The following is a 15,442-nucleotide window of genomic DNA, read 5'->3' as shown; positions in this document are numbered from 1 at the left end:
CGGCCCTCGGGGTGCGGCGGGGACACAAGAGGGGCTTGCGTGGCGTCGCCTTCTGACCGCCAAAGACAAAGAGGAGATGTCCTCCGAAAGCTGGTGTTCATCTGCCTAAGCCACGGCGTCCGCCGTCGAGCCCGGCTTGCTAATGGCAGGGAGCTTACGCAACCCGCACTGTTTGCGTGGCACACCGACAACCCCGGCACCTGTTGTGCAACTGCAGTCGGGCACAAGGGCGAGCCAGAAATCCCCTGAACGTCCTGAAACGCTACAAAGGAGTGGGCAGGTTGCAAACAAGACCCTAGCTAATGAAGGGAGCGATTCAGAAGCTCACTCTTTATTACACACCAGCAAATTCACATGGCAGGATGACAATGGAAAGCAGGCTTCAGGTCCCCGTTCCCACAGCCACCTGTTTACTCCTGCCATCAGCTGCCTCCATTATGACGCTTCCTTCTTTCACTATGCATGATGCTGGTATTACCTGATACTACAGTGTCTTAAGTACAGTCCTCAGTCATTGCCATTCATCCTATATTCCAAAGAGGACAAGAGTTTGGTGGAGGGGAATTAGAAGCTATATCACACTGGATGGGGCCCTGGAAAAATTAATAGTTTTACTGGCAACTTCAGTACTTCACACCTGTCAAAGATCTACCTTTCCAACTCTGTATCATTTTAATGTATCGTTTCTATCTATTAAAAGATAACATTTAAATAAGGATCTATTTTCATAACTTCAATAGAGGTGGCAGTTTACCTGGCTTACTGTTTCTTCAATTGCTGTCATGTAGTGATTAAGTTCTCTATCCATTGCAGCATATTCTAGCATGACTTTTTCCATAGAATTAACATCCTCTGCATCATCTGCAAAACAAAACAGTTTGTACATGTTGTATTATTTTCAGGCAGCATTTTTCTTTGCAGATAGGAAGACAAGTATTAATGCTGTGAATTTTCAAAGCATTTGTAAGGCAGAGCAGGTGTTCTCAAGCTTCTCAGGCATAGACTCAATTCCTATTTTGCAGCTGTAAACCTTGACATTTCTTGGGTAACTTGAACAAACAGCTTACTCAGAAAGACACTTCCCTGGTTTCATGTGAACGAGAGAGAGAGTGTGTGTAATTTCATATACCAACACCTAGTCATTAGGCAATCAGGATATTTTCTGCAAAAGTTACATTTCATGACTCATCACATTGCCTAAGAAACAGTCAGAAGAAACTTAAATGTCCTCTCACTACAGTAGACTTCACCGCTATAATTAGACCCCTTTATCCCCAGTAAACAGCTACTGCAAAAATCAAAACAGAGCCAGCATTTTCTAACACAGGACGTAATGGGAGACTGAATAGCACTGGTGAATCAAGCAGTAAGATTTTAATTGCCAATGAAAACCAATGAATACAGTACATGTGCTTAGTAATTCACATCCATTTTTATGCTCGTCTGCATTCCTCCTGATTTCACTCCTTTCATCTCTAACTACACCTCTGCTTTCCCATTCTAACTTTGCTGTGCACCTACTTAACTGAATGAGGACACTGTACATGCTATGGGGCTGAGCAGCCACAGCTGTATCTGCTGACACAAGTTCATGGACCACAGTAGACACTGCCAACTGCAGGACAGACAGCAGGAGCCCTTAACCCATTTAGTAAATAGAGAAATGAGAAAATGTTAGTTTCTACTTCTTCTACTCCTGTTTCTTCCTACCCTGCAGTTCCCAGGTCTAAAGAAAACAGCTGGAAGCCATGAAAGCCCGAACGTCTGCCATGTACCATTGAAAGTTCTCATTTAATGGAATATTATTCTTTACAAGCAGTTTCAGTGGCCATTTACATTATTTTTAGGAAGAAAATTGTGGTACAGCTTTTTAGCTTTTTTGTTTTGGTAAAGAAAGGAAGATGTCTTCTGATCTGGCAAGCTACTTCACTTCCTAAGTTGCTAACTATGTTAGTGTGATAGAACATAAAAGTCTGCCTCTGCAGAAAGCCAACATAAAGCATGGTGAGCAGCCATCCTAGCTTAAGAGCAAAACCTGAAACTGTCACTGAAACACATCACTCAGAGATATGAGATTCATACTGTATGAAGCAGTGATGCATCCAGGAGACACAAGGAAGAGCACTAAGATATATTTACACATATAAAAAAGGTTACATAATAAACCACAGCATTTTGTGAACATAGCAATTAGAGTCGTGATGTTTCCTTTAATTGCATTTACACCTGGCATATATCCATTTTTCATTAAGTAGGTGAATGGATTTTGCAAGCAGAATTTTGGCATTCCTGCAACTTTCTTCTAAATAATCAGCATTTCCCTTTCCCTTTTCCCTCCCCTTCCACCCAATTTCCATATCCTATCTGGCAACTGTGATCGTGCTCTTTTTCCTTCCTGCTAGGAGGAATACGAAGTGCCTCTTTCAAGGCTGACACAAATGGCACTCCATGAATCACAGGAAAGGTCTGTGTAGCAAGTAACTGTCATTCTTCTCCCTTGGCCGAGATGAATCATTTCCATGACAGAAAGAAACTACACTGGCCTAAATATTTTTTTCCAGGTGGGGAGAGGGGAAGAGAAGTGCACTGTTAAACACCAGGAGAGCTATACTAATGCCACCTTTTGTTAAAGTTAGAAAAAAATCTTTAGCTAAAGAACAACACATTTTGCAACCTGAAAGATGTGTTAAAATAAAGCTCAAAGAGGTGGAACACATTACCTGCAACTACATCCTGCCCTACATTCTTCATGGGCTGACTGTCCCACATATCCACCAGCCTTTTTTAGGTCTCAGTGATGTTCACTGCTGTTTCCCTATTGCTGTTCTTTCATGCACACAAAGTATGTTATATATACCAGGAAATCACCGAATGCATCACCAACGCATGATCACAGCCTGCCTTTGAAGGCATAATGGACAGAAAGATAGATCTGAAGGATTGTATACAGGTCAGTTGTTCATCCTTTGTTTCTGCTCTTCAACAGATACCAGAGTCCATTTTCTATCTGTGGTTCAATCCATACCCCAAGGTGCTGACAGCTCAGAGGAAATCTCCCATGTTATTCCCAGCCACTCATCTCCCCATCTCCTAAACGAGATTTAAATGAAAAATTACATTACAGGCTACTCTGTTTGCCTTTAGAAAACTCTCCTCATCTCACATTACACACTGCAGTAACCTGCTGTGCATGGCTCCTCTGCTGCCACCACTAAGTGCTAAGAGCACTTAAGTGCTAAGAGCACTTCTGCCCTTCCCTGGCAAGGAGCAGATGCAGAGCAGAGCTTGGGTGTACACAGCCAGGGATGTGGGTGACTGTATAGGGATGTAAAGTCTTACAGCTCACCAAGGCAGAGATCCCTGCACGCTTCCTCATAATAAACTCCACCATAGGCTAATTAGAAGATATTAGCTGACCTGATCTTACTGGGGAACAAGAAATTTTAAAGGAAGGCTTACCTTTCCTCACCATCATCCCTCAACTCTCTCCCAAATGCCACCAAGCTCTTAGTTTAATGGCACTGTGATATCAAGCAGAAAAAAATGAAAGATTCTAAAAGATTAGCCAGCAAGGTGCCCAGGTGGCCAAGCAAATCAAAAGCAACCTTGGTCTGTATAAAAACTAGTGTGTCCAGCAGGAGTAAGGAAGTGATCATGCCCCTGAATTCAGCACTGCTGAGGCCTCTCCTCAAATACTGGGTTCATTTTTGAGTGCTACAAGGTAAGAGAGACACTGAGGTGCTACAGCAGGTCCAGAGAAGAGCAATGAAGCTGCTGAGGGGTATGGCAAACAGAAACAGGTCTTCTGAGGTGCAGCTGAGGAAGCTGTGATGGTTTATTCTGGAGAAGAGAAAGCTGAGGGGAGACCTTATAGTTCTCTACACTATCTGAAAGGATTTTGATGTTTGGGTTGGTCTCATCTCTCAAGTAACCAGCAATAGGACGAAAGGAAATGGCCTCAAGTTGCACCAGGGGAGGTTTAAGTTGGACATTAAGAAAAAATTCATATGAAAGAGTGGTCAGGCATTGGAATTAGCTGCCCAAGGAAGTAGCAGAGTCACCATCCCTGGAGGTGCTCAAAAAACATGTATAAGTGGTGCTTTGGAACATGGTTTAGTGGTCATGGTAGTGTAAGTTGGCCTTCATGACCTTGGAGCTCTTTTCTAACCTCAATGGTTCTATGATTTGATCAAAGGCATTGTCCATTACCCACTCTGCCAGCCCCACTGTTACCTTTATTTCAGTTGCGAGGAAGACAGTGAAGATTCATAGTAAAGAGATTCAAAACACTCTCTCTCTTCCAGCAGACTGATCAGATTACCTGCTAAACACCCTCCTCACCAGACTCCAGCTACAAAGCCAGCTAACTCTCCAAGGCACTCAAACCTTGCACTCTGCAGGCCAACGACCTAGCTCAAGAACAAAATCAAACGCTCTGCAAGCGCTGGACTGGTGCTGTACTGTTATCTAATCAAAATTTATCCTAATCTTGTTTCTAATTCATATCTAAGGAATGTATTCCAAACTCCAAACATGCTTTTAGCGACTGCCACAAAATACCAGGGAAGTTGCACACTGTAGTTAAGTCTCCTTGTTATCTAGGCTGAGCATGTTGAGTTTAGTAAGCATTTCTCCACAAGTCCTTAACCTCACCACGCAGAGATTATACATTTTGCAATATCACATCTTTTACTCACAGAAAGCCCAGTTCAAGGCCATAATTTTCATTTTCAAAGGCCTGTGTGCTTTATGTTAAAATTAGCTGGTTAAGTATGTGCTGGCTGAATATGCACACTTCGTGACTATAAATTACAAACAGCATGACTTCACAATCTCTTTTTATGATGGAAGGAGGGGTATTACTTTGAAAAGTCTCCCTGAACAAGATTGTACAAAGAGACTTGCAGGACTTCAACTTCTCATTTCCACTGAGAGGCCAAACTGATCATGCTCAGGTGCCTTACTGCTGATTCAAACAGTCCTCAGCCAGGGCTGGGTTACGCATCATGAACCTCAGGATTAAAACCGAAGTTGCAATAACAGGGTAAAGTCAGCACTGATTTAATATTTTCTATGTTAACAATCGTGTTAAATGCCACCCATCTATCCACAACTTGCATTTCTTTCTACCATCTCAGTTCAAATTTACTTATTTCTAAAGATTTTTCACAAGGACCTCTTCTTTCTGTGCACATATTACAACACTGCTTATTTAGAATACTACAGCTGTCCTGCAGCCAATACACAGCAATACAAAAAAGCATTCACTTCCACTGCAGGCTACCTCAAACATAAACTAGTCTGGAATGTCACGAAATTGCAGGGAAGGGGTTGGTCCCTTCTCCCAGGCAACCAGCAACAGAACAAGGGGACACAGTCTCAAGTTGTGCTGGGGGAAGTATAAGCTGGATGTTAGGAGGAAGTTCTTGCCAGAGAGAGTGATTGGCATTGGAATGGGCTGCCCAGGGAGGTGGTGGAGTCACCATCCCTGGAGGTGTTCAAGAGATGAGGCACTTAGTGCCATGGTGTAGTTGACTGGCTAGGGCTGGGTGATAGGTTGGACTGGATGATCTTAGAGGTCTCATCCAACCTGGTTGATTCTATGATTCTCTAATTCTACTTGCAATGGAAGTTAAAGCACAGACAAGGTGAATGAACACATATATTTTGTATATACACACACATACACATACTTTCATATCTTTATAGTATTAGCTAATAGAAGTCCAGCTTTCAATTTAAAGAAAAGAGGACATTGTCAGCTCTCTCTCTTGCACTACATACTAGCTTGCTTTTAATTTCAAGGCTACATGCTGTTTTTTTCCTGTCAGGCTCTCCCATCATTCAAGGCAGAAGAGGAATGGTGTACCACTGCTCATAGATTTTGACAGTAGATTTCAGACCTTCAAAACACATCTAACACAAACATCTGTCACTTGAGCCAATAGCAACAGCAGTAGCAGGCAGTTGTCTTCACATGCACCAGCAGATAAAACACACGTTTTGCCAGCAGGATTCAAGTTACTGCTGACAGCAGAGGAACACAAGCTCCTCAGCTCCTTGATTTAGTTCCATCTTCTGGAAAACTTAGATTTGTAATTCAGGATACCAGCAAAGCATTTGTGTTATTTTTTAGCAAGTATTTAATTTTCAAATCCAAAAGCCTTAAGACATGGTGTGGGACCTCAATTTTGGTGTACACAAAACAGGACAGTACAGCTTGGGAAAAAAAATAAACAAAGATCCAACCCACACTCTTTAAGAACACATTCACAAAATCATTGCAGAAGACAGCAGTAAGATGTCACTCTACTGTCTAGATGCTCAGTACTGAAGGGTGCAGACCTATGTAGGATACTACTGTCTTATTTCCTTCCTCTGTCTAGATACATTTGACCCTCTCATGGTACTCCAGACTCTACAAATCAAGAAGAACTTAAATTGAATGCTTCTGCAGCACTAGTGTGCATCTTCATCTTTCTCCTGCAGATATGTGGACAGCTCTTCAGAAAACTCCTGCCACAGGAGATTTCTTTTGAAATCCCTCTCCTTGACATGTAATATATTTTAGCTATTAGAATGCAAAACCAGCCAAACACTACTACAGAAAATTCTAAACTAAAATAAATTAGAAACAATACAAAGGAACAGCAAAAGACTGGAGAAAACCAATTTGATCTCCTGAATGCAGGTTAAAAACAGAGAAATGGTTGAAAGTAGAATGCCCAAAAATCTCCATGGAGCAGTTTGGATAAGGAACTAATCACCACAGTTCTTAAGAGAAGAAAGGTTATTACTGATTAGAGGACCACCAGCCATAAAAGGTGAACTAAAGGGGAACTCAGAACAGTAATTGCAAAAGTCCCTTCTGTGTAACAGTCAGAAGCTACTTATTGCTGAAGCTAGTCCTAAAGAAACCTCTGACTTCTTAACTGAGATGTATTTTGATCTGGATTTCCCTGATTGTCCTCTAGCCAAGCCATTCTACTTGTATGGAAAACTTTCATGTATACGAAGTTTAGAGACTGAATGTACTTGAGTGATTTTACAGACCAATACCTTCACCTTGATACCAGCACTCCAGCAAAAAAGTATTTCTTAGAAAATGAAATTACACCAGTGAGAGAATGAGAAATATACTCTAGGTCACCCTGTTTGAGCAGAGACATTGGACAAGATGACTTCCAGAGATTACTTCCAACTCCAACCATTCTGTAATTCTGATATTCCTCAATATCCAATCTCTTTTCTAAACCATTATTCTGGAAGATGGCTGAAAGTAAGTTCAAGTCTTTTCAAGCAAAGAAGGAAGTTGAATCTGAGTTTCCTATATCAAAGGAAAAAAAATACTAAAAGAAATAAAAGTGAGAGGAGTGTGGGAGACAGGGCTACTGTAAATGACAGACGAGCACTGAAGAATGCCATCAGTTGACTGTGTCCACAGCTGCACCAGAACTATCACTTGTGAATATTTTCTATTTGGGTCTCTTGAGAAATTGTACATCAAGCATTTGTCTGCACCTGAGTAAAGTCTCCTGAGGTTTTATTTTTCAAAGGACAGTGCTTTTTAGTCTTGGCCACCTGTGCCCAGGTGGGCAAGAGAGCCAATGGCATCCTGGCCTGCATCAGGAACAGTGTAGCCAGCAGGACAAGGGAGGTTATTCTTCCCCTGTACTCAGCACTGGTCAGGCCACACCTTGAGTGCTGTGTCCAGTTCTGGGCTCCTCAATTCAAGACAGATGTTGAGGTGCTGGAAGGTGTCCAGAGAAGGGCGACAAAGCTGGTGAGAGGCCTGGAACATAAACCCTATGAGGAGAGACTGAGGGAGCTGGGGGTGTTTAGCCTGGAGAAGAGGAGGCTCAGGGGGGGCCTCATTGCTGTCTACAACTACCTGAAGGGAGGTTGTAGCCGGGTGGGGGCTAGCCTCTTCTCCCAGGTAACCAGCAACAGAACAAGGGGACACAGTCTCAAGTTGTGCCGGGGGAAGTATAGGCTGGATGTTAGGAGGAAGTTCTTCACAGAGAGAGTGATTGGCATTGGAATGGGCTGCCCGGGGAGGTGGTGGAGGCACAGTCCCTTGAGGTGTTCAAGAAAAGACTGGATGAGGCATTCAGTGCCATGGTCTAGTTGACTGGCTAGGGCTTGGGGATAGGTTGGACTGGATGATCTTGGAGTTCTCTTCCAACCTGGTTGATTCTATGATTCTACATTTAAACATGTATTTCATTCAGCAAATAACTGATAGAAATCTTCAAGTGTCCATTTCTCCCTGTTTAATATATGTAACGTTTTTATAAAGCAAGCCAAGCCAAGAGTGTCTGTCAAATTACAGGCTATTCCTGACCAAAAAAACCCAACTCATCTTGTGTTACAAGTCATTTCCCTGGAGGCTATGATAGTCTGAAATGGAAAGAAACAAGATTCGGTGACCCAGGAAGCTCCTGCCAATCCCATGGAAATGAAACCCAAGTACATTGTATTGTAGAGTCAGATTTTCAACAGCAACAGACCATGCAGGGTCTGAGTGCCCACTCTGAAACATCTCAGATGCTGAATGCCCAGTGTGACACATCTCAGGCAGTCAGCATTTCCACAGAGTGGGTCTTGCACACATTCTGAAACCATAACCTCAGAGTGGGCACAGAAAAGCTGAGGTACCACTAGTACTAACCATTTTGGAAAAGAACTTACTATATCATTCTATAACAAAGTAATCATGAAACTTCTGCTCAACATGAAACTCCCTTAAACACTGTAGCCAGCAGAACTAGGCCAACAGTGCTTTTGAAAGCAACTTCCTTACAGCACTGGTTTTTATATTCAAACAGAGGAAGTTATAATGATCCCAGTTTAGACCTGAGAGCAGTAACAAAGATCTCTTTTACCAGATATTTCTGCCATGGTATCCAAACAGACTGTAACGAAGGGCAACACCTCCTAACAGCTACTGACACAGTGCTAATACCTATGAAATAAATAAGGTTTTCATAGAGTTTAATTTAGCAGAACACTCCAACATGTGCCAGTGTGCTTTGCCATGTAACACCCAAAGGGAAAGATTTTTCAGCACAAATAGATAGGGCTTAGTTTAGGCAGAGGCACAAAGACAACAACTAATCTCTCATAAAAGTAGAATTTGCTATGGGACAGAAAGAGAAAAAAGTCTCTATATCATATCTGCATTTTTTTTGCTACTGTAACCTCCATACAGCCTCAAGACATGAATAGATGTAGTAAGCATCTCCTCCCAGAAATGGATTCTTGCTTTATACTAAGGCCCACAATATTTCCAGGCTAATTCCCTCCTTTCTGACTAGCAGCTCTTTCATCCTTAATAAATAAAATCAAAGGTCACAGTGAGGTTAAACTTTTATTTTACCAATTTAAACCTACTTGATTTTGCAGAAAGAACAACTAGAAGTTAACAAAGACAGTGTAACTAGTACGCAGAAGCACTGAAAGGAGGATAAAGTATTTACAACATGCAATGGTTTTGAGAAGCAAATTAAGTTCTCCTCTGTCATAATTCTGTATCAGTTTCCTGGCACTGTAGAACATCCATCCAGAATTACTGTGCTCCAGTACATACCAGCACTCTTCACCATTATCTACACCCACAGGCCCAGGAAGATAAGTTACACTGACAAGCAGCAGGGAAACACCAGGCCTGAGGTTCATGTACCTTTTCTTCAGAAACAAAGTGAGTTTCACAGGTCATCTGCCCAGGCACTCATCCTTACTGTTCCTCTGTGTTCCTGCTCTGCTGCCCCTCAGCTAGTATAATGTGGCTTTTCACGAAGTTATACGAACGAAATAACCCAAGCTAAAAATGGCATCCAAGCCTTTAAAACCAAACCAAGACATTAAAAAACCTCACAAACACAAATCCCATGTTATTCTAGTAAATTCATCTGAAATGTAAAGATACAGACAGTTGTGCTAGTACAATTAAGGCAGTGGGAAACTGCAGCAGTGTGAAGTTGGGGGCACTAACATCCCAAACCAACCTGTTTGCCCAGAAAATGGTAGAGGAACCACACCTGCATTTTCTAAGTACAAAGCATATGCTATCTTCACATAGAAGTCTGAGCAATCTCTCATAAAATAAGTAATAAACCCCTCTCTATTTTCCTGACTCTCTCTATATACCTGTGTATGTGTATCTCCCTTTCTTCTCAGTGGATTTCAACATGTGATGAAATTAAGGCTGGAAATAACATTCAGTAATAATATTAGTGGGAAAGGATTTTCTTGTGACTAACAAGCCTCTTTCCTGCAGAGGCATGAACATGTCTACACCACACAGTAGATCACAGTTCAAAGCCCTGAGCTGCTTCTGACCTTGCCTTTCACAAAAGAAGAGATGAGAAGGTTGGCAATATTTAAAAACAAGGGGGTCCACTGTTGTCCTACCTACTTTCTCCTCTTAGAACTTGATGTGGTAACATTAGAATTTGGGAGAAAAAACTCTCTTGCAGTATTTCCCTCATAATGAACGGTGAAATATTTATTGAGGTGTTGTTATTTGCTGCTCAATGATACCCCAGAACACCTCCTAAAACTGTTATTTCCTATTTCAAGATTTTTAATGTAATTTACAATTTCCATAAAAGGTTTACAGGCTGCTTTACCTACTATTTCCACTGGAAGGCAATGCCAGAAAAAATATTTTATTGGTTTTGTATTATTCCAATCAGTTGATTCCCAACTTGTTAGAGTTTTCCTTTTGTTAAGAAGCAGCATTACACAAGATCCCTACTTGCACATTATGAATTCTGCAGAGATAATCCACCCCTTTTTTTTGTTCACAAGTCAACTGAGTTAATTTTTTTCTGTTGTCAATAACCAATTCTTCTCTAGTTTTAAATTGTGTGGCCAGGTGAAAAAGATTTTAGTGTGAAGAGCAAGGCTGTCTCCAATGAAAGGCATAACTGTTATTATTTAGCAGTAAACAGTACTGCTGGGTTTCTCACAAAAAAACTTTGCCTGTGTTAATGAACCTATTCTGTTTCTCAGAGAAGCTCGTTCAAAGTGCACCTTCATTGAACTAAATGCAGCAGTAAATTAGAAACTCCTCTGTTTGGGGGAAACAGGAAATGTGTTGGAAAGTAATTCCATTTTATAAAAACTCAGTAGAGATAGGACAGTCATCTCTTTTCACTCAAGACCCTCAAAATCTTCTGAAGCATTACTTTGTCCAAAACTGGAGGCAGCCTAGCTCAGAAACCAAGGTAACAAGCCCTCATCAGAGCTTATTTAATCAGATATAATGTTTCAGTAAATGCAACTGTCTTGGTTCTGGGCTCACCCTGCCATCCTATCCACATCTGGTACAGACATACACAATTCAAAATCTAATTACACAGGCTAGACATGGTGCATGTGGCACCACAAGAAATAGGAGTCATGGCATGGTGCATCATCAACGGCCCAGATGGAAAACAGGGCTACAACACAGGGCAGAAGCACAGCAGAGTCACCTCGCAAAGCAGCTGGGAGCACAGGTTCAGGACAGGGCCAGTCTCATTCACAGCTGCTGGAGTGTCACCTTCACAGGTGTCAGTAGTAGTGCTTGTGCATGGACTGCTCAACTGGTCCCACTAAAAAGGAGTGAGCTGTTCCTTCTAAAGCAGGCAAAGCCCCATTAGCAGACTGCAGCGTGCAGGAGCTGTAGGACAAGTTAAAGCAGCACAATGTGAACCAAACAGGAAGACCGAGGCTATCCTTCACTTAAGGATAATCCATCACTCATATACTTCAGCTCAGCTCAGCAGTCACAGTTACACTGTGACACAAAACCACCCACAGAATCCAAACTTAAATTCCCACAACCAACAGCAACAGCTTCCTGTAGACACATATGAACACTCTTCCAGTACTCAAATTCTAATATTATTAACATAAAATGAAAGGGCTGGGAAAGGAAAAATGCCAAAGTATTCAGTTTTTAAATGTCAAATATCTAGATATTTCCAAACATAACTTTCTTTTTTCCCCCTAAACCCACACAGTCTCCCAGTCTAAGTTTTTATGTTTCTGCTTCTACAAACCTTGGCACTCCTGACTGCAGAATTCAGAGAAGCTAATCAGTAGGCTTAGACAGAACAAGGGTGGACTTCAGCTAACTAGCCAGAACATTAGCTGTACAGCAGCTGCAGTAGCAGGCAGCTCAGGATGGAAAAACAATCCAGTTTTATAGTCAGGTTTTTAGACAAGTATGGCTGGCAGGCAGCTCCACATTCAACACCTCTGGACAGAGCAGTGGTGTGTCTTACAACACTTGACACTGGTCCACATACATAGAGGAATAGAAGATTCATAATATACAGCTAACAATGGGAAGTTTCGAGTTCTAAAATGAGAAACACTTATCTGTTAGATTATTAGACACAGAAAAGTCAGTAGAAATAGATAAGACTATCATTCCCAAAGTTAACTGCTTGTTGAAAATGTAGGTATTTCCACATGCTCTGGATAGTGTCCATTTTCTGCCTAGAGAGCTAACAGACAGAACACAACCAAGATTAAACTAAAGGAGTCTATAAAACTAATGTCTCATGCAAGCAAAGTTCAAGTGATGTTCCCCACAAAACATCCAGTTCAGCATGAATCACATCTTGATATACTTAAAAGTGCTAACCATGCAGCATTACTAAAGCTAGAATATTCAGTGCCCATAATTTCTCAGTATGACCAAAAGAACCCCAACAAACACAACACAAAAAAACCAACCCACAACCTCATCCTCTCTTACAGAGACAAGGCAAAGACTGCACACAAACTGCAAGTATAATGAAAACCAGCAATTCATTCTGCCTCTAGCAGGCCTCCTTTGCATAAAACCTCTTCTGTGAGTTGGCAGATCTCCCCTTTTTGGCATGAATCGTTGGTATGTGGCATTCATTCTGTTGCTTGCATACTGGTAAGTGACAGAGCTAAATCTTTCCATTGCCAGACTTTCATTTCCCACAAACTTCATGCAAAGATTTCTCCTGTTATGAGGAGCTGCTACTTTGTTATCATGTGGAAAACACGCATATGGGCAAAAAAAGGGCAATGCGATTCGGTGCTGCCCGAGTCTCTCGCATCTGCACAACTATCTGATTTTGAAAAGAAAGAGAACTTTGCTTAATGGCTTACAATGCACCACATATGATGGTCTCTCAGTGTGTTATTTAGATAATGCTTTTATGTCTGTCCATAGTAGATTTGTGAGAGTCTCGTGGCATTTAAACAGGCAGCTTTGAAAGAACAGGGATATAAATTGAAACTGAAGCGTTCTGCAACTAGACAGGAGGAAGCAGAAGGTTCCCTCTGGTCAATACTTAAACAGAACTGGTAAACTATCACATAGCTATCAGGCAGCATGTTACTAAAATAAACTATGCTCAGAAAATATGACTGTGCTTCAGAGTTGTGTAGTTGATACATGCCAGTTGGGAGAATTTTCTCCCTTTGGTACTGAAAGGCTTTTCAGTTTTGTTCAATTTAAAATCTGGGTTCCTGTAAAAGTGACTGGGTCACTGAAGTGAGCCTGTTCATTAGAGACATTTGGGCAGGCTGCACACTTCCAACAAAGCATGGATAAAAAGATTAATCTAAAAATACTGAAGAAATAGAGAATTTGAGCAACAGCATACCAAATTCCCTCAAAAAACAACTGTGAATTAGATCCACACCTACAAGTAATAAACTTAAAAAAAAAAGGCTTGTGAAAATGTCACATTAATCTACCCATACAGTGAAAAGTCTACTCACCCACTGCTTACTAAGATGATTAGTAAGGAAATCACAAGTTAAACTTTATTCATCTGCTTAAAAAAAATGGGAAAGAGTTTGCAAGGTTGGTTTAACTCATAAGATATTATTGTCACTTGACATTTACATGCAATGTGTAATTTCATTCCCACTTACAGTCTGGGGAAAGCCTGTTAAAATACTTCCTTAATGTGTGAACACTTCTTTGAATTGTGTTCTTTTCATCTGCCACCTTCTCCTTGAGCCAGCTGGCTCCCTTTGTTAAGTCTTTTTTTAATAAGAAAGTTGGTTATATGTAATTTATGGAGAAGTTTGAGATTGTCACCTTCTATTGAGCGCTGGAACACGTGCGTATTTCAGAGCATTCCACAGCATGCACTGAGAATGGCAAAAAGCTAAGGAGGTTCACACACATATATCCTGAGACTAATCAGAAAGACCACATCTCTCTTCTCACTTAGAACCACACAAACCAGTCCCCCTCCGAGTTATATGCCAGACTACTCCTCCTATTTGCAACGCTAACACCTTTGTGGAAACTACAGAAGCTGCTTGCATGGGAAACATCATTAGGAAAGCATTTAAATATCTTTCATCATCTAGAGCACCATCAGCTTACTGCCCTGCTTAATCCTTTTGCTGTGGCTTTCTTATTTCTTACTCTCCTGCTTCATTACAGATGTTTCTTCACCTCTCCCCTTCTCCCTGTCCTCAACCAGTTCCCCCATTGCTGCTCTTTTATTTTTCCCCAGAGCAGTTGCTAAGGTGCTTTTGATTCTTTCTCTTTAGTCACTGCTATCTTCCTGGTGGTCACAGTCTTTCATGGTCATCTCCCACTTTCTCTCACCCTTTTATATAACAGTAGCTCTAGTAGACTCATGGCCCTTTACTGGCATAAAGGTCCATTAACATACAAAAATCCCTCGAACTAAACAAAAGCAAAAGCTCACCAGCCAGTAACAGCAACTGGAGTGTAATGCCCAGTTTGGGAACTAACCTAATGTAAACAAGGCGTGAAAGAGTGGCTGGGGCAGCAACATGAGTGATAGCAGGTTACCTGGCTGTTACTGTATGCTCTACACAGAAGGTTGTGTTGTATCATGCTCATGATGAATGCCAGACCTTTGTTCAGTGTCTAAAGAGAGGCACAGGGATTGTTCTTTATTTATTTATTAGATTTTAAAGAAAGAGGCTGATTCTATAGTGAACATCTTGTAGATGCATCCCTATCCTATATGGCAGCATATAATTTGAGCAAAGGCTCTTTTTGGACCAAAACATATGAGACTAAATCCTGCTAATTGCATTTGCTTTTGATAAGCTCTTTCAGTATTTCAAAGAAAGAACAACACTAATTACTTAACGCCTGGAAAGTGCAGCTGATAAAAGCAGCTCAACTTGCAAAGTTTAAGTGAGAGATGCTAAAGGTGATTTACCACTACCATCCTCAAGATTTCTGAACATACTGGGCTCTTTGATTATCAGACAGAAACATAAGATCCAGTGCATGGAAACTGAAACACGGCTAATGAAGAAATACAAGGTTGAATTCTTTATTCAGAGATGGGATGGATTCTCAGTCATTTCAGTTGACCTTTTGCCAGACCGTAGGTTTCAGTGTAAATTCTCTATACATAAGCAGATTTAGTAGCACATTTTTTGAATGGGTGTAACATTTTCTGTC

General features: G+C 41.3%; 1 protein-coding gene across 1 annotated transcript in view; it reads right to left on the bottom strand.

Moving 5' to 3' along the window:
* NSMCE2 (NSE2 (MMS21) homolog, SMC5-SMC6 complex SUMO ligase) overlaps positions 1–15,442 on the bottom strand; it is a 143,394-nt gene that overhangs the window by 110,878 nt on the left and 17,074 nt on the right. The window contains exon 3 of the mRNA XM_064154278.1: positions 755–861. Coding sequence (XP_064010348.1) covers positions 755–861 — 107 coding nt within the window. The remainder of the gene's footprint in view (positions 1–754; positions 862–15,442) is intronic.

Source organism: Pogoniulus pusillus, chromosome 14, assembly GCF_015220805.1.
Source record: "Pogoniulus pusillus isolate bPogPus1 chromosome 14, bPogPus1.pri, whole genome shotgun sequence".
Taxonomy (NCBI): domain Eukaryota; kingdom Metazoa; phylum Chordata; class Aves; order Piciformes; family Lybiidae; genus Pogoniulus; species Pogoniulus pusillus.
The sequence above is the reverse complement of the archived record's forward strand: the minus strand, read 5'-3'. Positions and strand labels throughout refer to the sequence as shown.